Genomic DNA, 8721 nt, shown 5'->3' on the forward strand with positions numbered 1-8721 from the left:
CCTTTTAAAATGTAAACTTGGAATAGCTAACAACGTGCCATTGGAACACAGGAGTGGTGGTTGCTGATAATGGGCCTATGTTGATAAATATATATATATATTTTTTTCAAATCAGCTACGTAGTCAATTACAATCTCATGTTATTTTAAATGGACAAAAAATTATTTTAAAAAACATGGACATTTCTTAGTGGCCCTAAACTTTTGAATGGTAGTATATATATATATATTTTATTCATTTTTGTTTTAAGTACCCACCTCATGAAAGTCACCCTTTTTAATCCAGCCAACAATTGTAGCCATTACAGTTCAACATGTAGGTTCTATACATTGTTAATGTCACATTTTCAGCAAATGGCATTATTGTTAAATGCTTTGGCCATTTAATTCATTTACAGACAAACCCCTAAATGTATTCCCCCCCACACACAGCATTTGACACATTTACAACAGCTAGTTTAAAAAAAACGTTATTTAAGTAGGCAAGTCAGTTAAGAACAAAATCTTATTTACAATGACGGCCTACCCCAGCCAAACCCAAACAACGCTGGACCAATTGTGCGTCGAACTATGAGACTCCCAATCACAGCCGATTGTGATACAGCCTGGACTCAAACCAGGGTCTGTAGTGACGCCTCTAGCATCGCCACTCTGGAGGCCCAAGTTTAAACATTTCACATTTATTTAATTTACTCAATCTGTTTATTAGTAGTAAAATAATAACTTGTACAACTGGATTGGTCATAGGGGAATGTTGTCATTGCAGGAATGAGAAGGGACGGGACGTGTACAGGTGACATTTTCTGCATTCTTTGGTCCTTGTCTGACATGTGGTCTAGTTAGTAGACGTAGTTAGCTGTGTGCAGGGACTGCATGGAGGCCTGGTCAGCGCTGCTCACCACTGTGTACTCTCCCTTGGAGGCAAGGCCATTGCTCTGAAAATGTACATTTGTGATTCAGTAATCAAGGTATGTGGTTCCAGAATGAAGCATTGAGAGCGAGAAAGGAGACCGCAAATGGGACACTACTTCAGGATACAAGAAAACTACACCATACAATAGCGTTCCAATGATATTCATGTAGCCTGCACCTCTAAGCAAGGTGTCAACCCTACCCTAAAATAGCATAGCCCCTCCATCTTACCTTGGCTCTGGAGGTGAAGGCATCCTGTGCCGCTTTCTTGTTGGCGGCCTTGCCTTTCCAGGCGGCGAGGGCGGAGGCCTGGAGTGCACGGCCGTAGGAGAAGGAGAGTTTCCAGGGCCGGTGCAGGGCCGTCTGGTTCATGGCGTTCAGGTTCTGAGTGGCCTCTTCCTCGCTCTGGCCTCCAGACAGGAAGGTGATGCCTTGGGGGGGGGGGGGGGGGGTAGAATGTTTAGCAATTTGGTGATGGTTACATTTTGGCATCACCGATCAACCAAATATACAGTTTTTACTTCCAAGTTTCAAGTCTACCTTTTCACCTAACCTCACCTGTTTGGGACAATCACTGTGTTGGATCACATCCCAATACTTACATTATTATCACCACCTCGACAAACCCCCAACCCAGTCTCACCAGGCACGGCGGCAGGGACAGTGCGCCTCAGGGCAGTGACGGTAGCCATGCCGACCTCCTGGGGGGTGAACTTCTTGGGGCAGGAGTGTCCGGCGGTGACCATGTTAGGCTTCAGCAGGGTGCCCTCCAAGTAGACATGGTGATCGTTCAGGGCCTTGTACGTGGCAGCCAGAACCTGGTGAGGGTTGGGTTTAGAGAGGCGTTTGGTTCAGGTTCAGTGATGTGAACTTAAATTGGGGCATGACTAAGAGGAGAATGAGGGATGAGTTTGTAATTCCATGCTGGTAAACCAGTACAGCACTGGCTTTGTGGAAGGAGAGAAAATGACAGAAATGTGATTCACGAGTGTTTAACTGAAGGCCAACAAAGTATTTGAGAGGACAGCAAGGTTATAATCACCTTCTCAGTGACGTACTGAGTGCACAGCAGGTCATGGTCTCCATCAGGCAGAATCTCTGGCTCCACAATGGGCACCAGGCCATTCTGAGGAGAGGACAGTTATCACATGTGGACACAGTATATGGACAAATCTTGCCTTTGAGGAATTTCTCAGTTCATTTGTTAGTTTTGTGCGTAAAGTCAGGTAGTGTATACAGTAGCAGTACTGTGTGTCTAAGACAATTTCCCCCTCTGGGACATTATATTTTATCCTAACCTAAACACTACAGTTTTAAAACGAAGTTCTCATGGAATGCACACACCTGTTGGCAGATACTGGCGTATCTGGCAAGTACGTTAGCGTTCTCTGCGATAGCGAGGGCTGAGGGGCAGGCGTCTGAAATCTTGAGCACACACCTCCACTTGGCGAAGTCACAACCGTCCTTCTTGTACTGAGCACAACGCCCCGAAAGTCCATCAAGACCTGATGAGAGGTTTTTATAATACATTGCTTCCATGGTCATGCCACCATGTCAAACTGACTAAATGTGGGCTAGGGAGATTGGAGCTGGTTGATTTTAATGTATAGCTTTAATGCATTTGTTACTTAGAGTTGCAAAAGAAATGAGCTATTCTTACCCTGTGTGGTCATCTCTCCATCTGTTCCATTCAGACCAGCTGTGCCATTGTCCACCTAGAAAACAAACAGTCAAACTATAACCTCTTTTCTAGGGTTGGGTGGTATCCAGATGTCCATACAGTGGTAGTGATTTTGTACCATACCGGAGTATGTATAACCAAAAGTGCACACAAGGGGCACTATTTTCCCAAACTTTCACAATACAATTTTAAAAATCTAATTTTATTAGTCACATACTCATGGTTAGCAGATGTTATTGTGAGTGTAGCGAAATGCTTGTGCTTCTAGTTCCGACAGTGCAGCAATAGCTAACAATTCCACATGTTGGGTTCCGAGAATGAAATATGCTTATTCAGGTCACTGAGGGAGTGCTGAGGTTTAGAGGGTCTAGTCCAGAAGTTAATGGTTATAGGAGGAAGGTATATAGTGTGGGCAATTAAGCTTGGAATGTGTTGAGTGCAGGGAAGCGATTACATGTGGCAGGCATTGATAAGGGGAGAAAGCCATGGATCAGTGAGGTTGAGGTCAGGTCACCTTTAAGGGAAAAATACAAGTTTATGGCCCGTATCACTTAGTGTCCTGCCTAGCCGTAAAGAATGATGTGTAGCAGGAGACTCAGCCTATGAGGAACAGTTTAATATCAGTGCTTGTGTGAAAATGTTTTTGTCCGATGCAGCTGTATTGACCCTCTGGGAGAATAAACTTGGTTAATTAAGCATTCATAGTGTCCGTTTAGTTTTTTACTCAGAATTAGAACCTCAACTACCTAATACACACATCTAAGTAAAGACATGGAATGAGAATATATACATATATGGAGGAGCAATGACAGAGCGGCATAGGCAAGATGCAATAGAGGGTATAAAATACAGTATATAATGATTTCAAGTCTGTATGTAGGCAGCAGCCTCTGTTCGTGATGGCTGTTTAACAGTCTGATGGCCTTGAGATAAAAGCAGTTTTTCCAGTCTCTCGGTCCCAGCTTTGATGCACCTGCGCTGACCTCGCCTTGTGGATGGTAGCGGAGCGAACAGTGGTGGTTATGGTCCTTGATCTTTTTAGTCTTCCTGTGACGTCGGGTGCTGTAGGTGTCCTAGAAGGCAAGTAGTTTCCCCCCGGTGATACGTTGTGCTCTGCTGTTTCCTGAAGTCCACAAACATCTTTGTTTTGTTGACGTTGAGTGAGGTTGTTTTCCTGACACCACACTCCAAGGGCCCTCACCTCCTCCCTTTAGGCTGTCTCGTGGTTGTTGGCCATCAAGCCTACTACTGTTGTCTGCAAACTTGATGATTGAGTTGGAGGTGTGCATGGCCACACAGTCATGGGTGAACAGCGAGTACAGGAGGGGGCTGGGCACGAACCCTTGTGTGGCCCCAGTGTTGAGGATCAGCAAAGTGGAGATGTTTCCTACCATCACCACCTGGGGGGCGGAACGTCGGGAAGTCCAGGACAAAATTGCACAGGTCGGGGTTGAAACCCAGGGCCTCAAGCTTATTGATGAGCTTGGAGGGTACTATGGTGTTGAATGCTGAGCTATAGTCAATGAACAGCATTCTTAGATAGGTATTCCTCTTGTCCAGATGGGATAGGGCAGTGTGATGGCGATTGCATCGTCTGTGGACCAATTGGGGCAGAAAGCAAATTGAAGCAGGTCTAGGGTGACAGGTAAGGTGGTGGTGATATGATCATTTAGGCAACAGGGATCTTGATCGAGGAAGGGATTGAATGTCTCGGCTGTAACCAAGAAGCTTGAGCTTGACATTTAGACACTTAGCAAACATAAATGCATAGCTTGAGCCCTGAGCTGGAAATAATTCATTTGACACATCATAGATTTCTTAGTTATACTTAACTTAGCAATAAGTGGTGGCATAGCACACACTTTCAAAATACCCTGATATATACAGTATAGAGCCCAAGCCTACCCTTTCCCAGTAGTGTTTGATTGTTATAATGCCATTATATTACATCACACACAATCTTGATAAGTGAAACCGGTATATACTCAAGTAGTGAGTTGTTGGCTGGTTGGGCATATGATTATAATTGCCTTCACCTAACCAATCTTATCAGTAGACTATGGGAAGAGTGTGGCCATGTCCAAATACCCATACTAGCCTACTACATAATTAAACTGCATACTAATTTCAGCGTTTGATCTAGTACAATTCACTTCCCTGATCAAGGATTGAAGGATGGTATTGCTGGTCCTCTCACCTTGATGCCGACCACAATGCCCTTGTCCTTGATGACCTGGGGGAAGAGGACACCCTTGTCAGACTTCTGATACAGTGTCTCGTGAAAAAAGATGATTCCACCAATGCAGTTGGGGTCAACTGCAGAGAACAGGAGGTCGCGGAAAGTCCGACGGTTCTCCTCAGTGTTCTCTACGTTAATCTTCTGCAGGCGGTTACTCATGGTGCCTGGACGGAGAAATTGGCAGGGAAGAACATTAGTGGCATTTCAGGGGGGAGAACAATGTCTGCAAGAATGACAGATTCCTGCAACTTCTCAAATGAAGGCTACCTCCAACCCTTACCCTTCAGATGCCAAACTCATACAGGCCACAACTACTTGCTGAGAAAATACAACACCCACTTCGCCAACACCCTCTCCACCCCACTCATCCAGTCCTCCATGGCCAGTTTGGCCTACTCACCTGTGGACTCATCTGCTGCCAGAATGCCCTTCCCTGGAGCCACGATCCTCTGGGCTATGTCAGAGAGTTCCTTCTTCTGCACCGGAGAGAGGGATGGGAACTGGGTAGTCATCCTGTGTAGGTGAGAAAAGTCAGTTAACAGAAAAAAAAGGAATTTAATCAATTCAATCCAGTAACCTATATTTCGTTACGTAGGCTAATTTGTCTTGATGGTGGTTCAAGTGTGGTTTATTCTCAGACACTGACAGTACCCACCACCTCTGTACAGGACCTTCACCCTCCTCCCTCAGCAACTGTCAATATATGGCTTGAAGTTTGAACTTTAGTCTGAAAGCTGGGGTGTATTAATTATGCCGATTCTGTTGAAAAATCATAGTTGGGTCTATAAAAAAATAAGTGGATGGATGAAGTTTGAAGGAACCCAAGACTTTACTCCACTTTAGAGCATAGAAACATCGATAATGTATATATGTGTAGCTTGTGACAAACACGTCGCCGACTTTTCAGATTGGAATGGCAACGTGTTTAAAACATTACATGTTAACTGCTACAACTTTGTTTAATAATGATTAGCGATTAACCGACATTTATTTTTTGTCGGTTTATTAAACAACTAGTTGACCGAGTTCTGTTCAATTACCTGAATTCCATTTAGTTCGGGGTTTTTTTGTGGGCCCAACGTGCCTTTTCTCTAGAGAAATCAAATAATTTACGAGAGAAATCAAGTCAAGAACTATGTGGGACGCTGGGCTAAAAGGAGTTTTAGTTTTCATTAAGCAAATATTCAACCTAGTTCTGCGCAGAAGAGTGGTAATTAGCTACCATAATCTCCGCCTGTTTCCGGCTCCGACAGAGACTGATCAGAGATCTTTATATATAATGACGAGATGCTCATGTCTCCGCCCTAAAAATGGGAGTCGTTGTCCTAAAATAACCCATAAACGCATTTTGGCAAGAGTGAAACCTCTCGCTTCAGCTCTTCCCCTCTAGACATATACTATTACGCCTGCTACTGTCGATAGACTGCATAGACAGCATTGGAGAGGAATGTACACAACTAAATGACAGGTTGAAAGTGTGCTATATCTACTTTGAAGAACTAGTAAAATGATTGTCAATGACAGCGCTGCAGCATAGGCAGGCTAGCTACACAGGTTGGCTAAAGACAGTAAGCCTGGGGAGCACAGATAACGTTAGATTTGTCTGGTTGGCTGCCAGACACTACCTGAGCAGAAATGAGATGCCTGCGGAATTAAAAATAGTCAAATAAAAACGAATATGACATTTAATTTAATTTCCTATTTAATTTCCTATTCTTCTATTGATGTCTACCCAACGTGGACCTGACTGAGACAATGTAATAGTTTCAATGTTTTGGCAGTTAAATGTTCACTTATTTCTGTTGTTGTCTTATGTCTGTGCTTTGCCGCATTTTTTTTTATCCCATTACCCGTCCCCACAGGAGGCATTTTGCCTTTTGGTAGGCCGTCATTGTAAATAAGATTTTGTTCTTAACTGACCTAGTTAAATAAAGTTTACAAAAAACATTGTCTTTGGAATTTCCATTAAAAGCGCCAAAAATCTGTCATTATTTTATAATGCATTTAATGTTTAAAAAATAATAATTGTAATCGAAAACAGTGAATATCCTAATAGAACTGAAAACGGCCTCGAAATGCATTAATCACTCAGCACTATCGTTTATGTACCCACCAGCTTTACGTCACCTTTAGTGTTTGGTATAAAACGTTTTGCAACAGAATCTGCGTAATGAATACACCCCTGATAAATTTGTCCCTGGGACAAATAGGTTCACAGTAAACCGGGAGTCAGTCGTACCATTTAAAATATAATTAAAAGAGCATTCCGGAGGACCAGAAAGGTATATTTTGCCAACATATTCGCGATAACAAGATTACCCTACATAATTAACACAAGTTAAGCCAACCAGAACATACGCGCAGGTAGAACGCGGATGTAAATGTACATTTTGTGGGGCATTTCAGACTACCTAAACGCTGACAATCACGCGCTGTCGAGTTACATGATTTCAATTATATACGTGTATATCTACATTTGAGATAAGCAAAAAAAAAGTTTGACTTACACTTGCATTACAAAGAGTTAGCCTACACTGTTTTGACTAGACAGAAGAGGTATCTGACGCATGGGTTGCAGAGGTTCGCATACTTCATCGAGCCTAAAAAAAATGCGAACTTCCAAAGACTTTCTTGCAATCGGACTGAAACATTGTAACCTACTACAATTCCATTGCTACATCAGAGCATCTACTTTCAGCGCTGCTGTCCACCGGCAACCTTTCCCAACGTTTTAGTACGTTTAGGCTAAGCTTGAAGCTGAAAGGAAAACTTACTTAAAAATATGACAAAGTCAACACCGACAGCTGCAGAAAATGAATAGAAAATGGGTCTTCTACTTCCAAGCAACAATTATGACTCGTTGAGAAGGCCGATTCCGGCTTACAAAGCATTATTTATTGAACGGGATGACGGAGGCGGGAGGCTGCAATTGGTCGAGAAAGTCGGACGGGGGCTTGTTAGTGTATCAATGCATCTTTTGTGGACTTTGAGTTTTATCAGAAGTTGATAGCATGACTTCAAAGATAAAAGGAACGCCATGTATACTCAGGTAACCACTCAGGTAACCTTTTGTTATACATTACAGCACGCGTTGAGTGCATGATGATGGTGTGTGCGCCTTAAAATAAATCCAGATAATATTCATTATGTTGCTTTTCAGGTTTCATACTGTCTTGTCTATCCTGCTGTTGTGTGTGTGTGTGTGTCTGTAGGCTACATATGTACATCTGTCTGTACGTCAAATCAAAGTTAATTGGTCGCTTACACAGTTTAACAGATGATATAGCGGGTGCAGTGAAATGCGTATGTAGTTAGCTCCTTACAAAGCAGTAAAATGTCAACAACAAATACACAAATAACCCCAAAAAAATACAATAAATATCTGAATGAATCCAATAAACAACACGAATAGCACTGTAACAGTAATTCAAACGCAATATATACCAGTGGCGGCTGGTGGCACTTTAAATGGGGAGGAGGCTCATAGTAATGGCTGGAATGGAATTTCTGCAGATCCAGTTTCTGCTGTTTTGCCTGTGGCCATTGAACCTCCCTGACCTGTTCACCAGATGTGCTACCTTGTCGTGCTGCTGCTCCAGTTTCAACTGTCCTGCCTGCGGCTATGGAACCCTGACCTGTTTACCGGATTTGCTGCATTGTCCCGGACTTGCTGTTTTCAACCCTTTCTCTACCTACCGCACCTGCTGTCTCGACCTCTGAATGCTCGGCTATGAAAAGACAACTCACATTTACTCCTGAGGTGCTGACCTGTTGCACCCTCTACAACCACGATTATTATTATTTGACCCTACTGGTCATCTATGAACGTTTGAACACCTGGTTTCCATCATAGGAGGTTGGTGGCACCTTAATTGGGGAGGACGAGCTCG

At 43.2% G+C, this 8721-nt stretch overlaps 1 protein-coding gene across 2 annotated transcripts; it reads right to left on the minus strand.

Annotated features, from left to right (window-relative positions):
- Positions 1 to 261: 261 nt before the first annotated feature.
- Positions 262 to 7736, minus strand: LOC109864948 (fructose-bisphosphate aldolase B-like). Of its 2 annotated transcripts, none has more exons than XM_020453042.2 (9): positions 7606 to 7736; positions 5232 to 5344; positions 4790 to 4995; positions 2572 to 2626; positions 2256 to 2416; positions 1954 to 2037; positions 1555 to 1729; positions 1143 to 1342; positions 262 to 934 (listed from the first exon to the last, which is right to left on the minus strand). In XM_020453042.2, the coding sequence occupies exons 2-9, from the start codon at positions 5341 to 5343 to the stop codon at positions 839 to 841; spliced, it is 1089 nt and encodes a 362-aa protein (XP_020308631.1). In that variant the 5' UTR covers position 5344; positions 7606 to 7736; the 3' UTR covers positions 262 to 838. The 2 variants fall into 2 exon arrangements, with proteins under 2 accessions (XP_020308631.1, XP_031654004.1); XM_031798144.1 differs by having other exon boundaries at positions 7339 to 7694.
- Positions 7737 to 8721: the final 985 nt, after the last annotated feature.

Source organism: Oncorhynchus kisutch, linkage group LG19 (genome assembly GCF_002021735.2).
Source record: "Oncorhynchus kisutch isolate 150728-3 linkage group LG19, Okis_V2, whole genome shotgun sequence".
Lineage (NCBI taxonomy): Eukaryota > Metazoa > Chordata > Actinopteri > Salmoniformes > Salmonidae > Oncorhynchus > Oncorhynchus kisutch.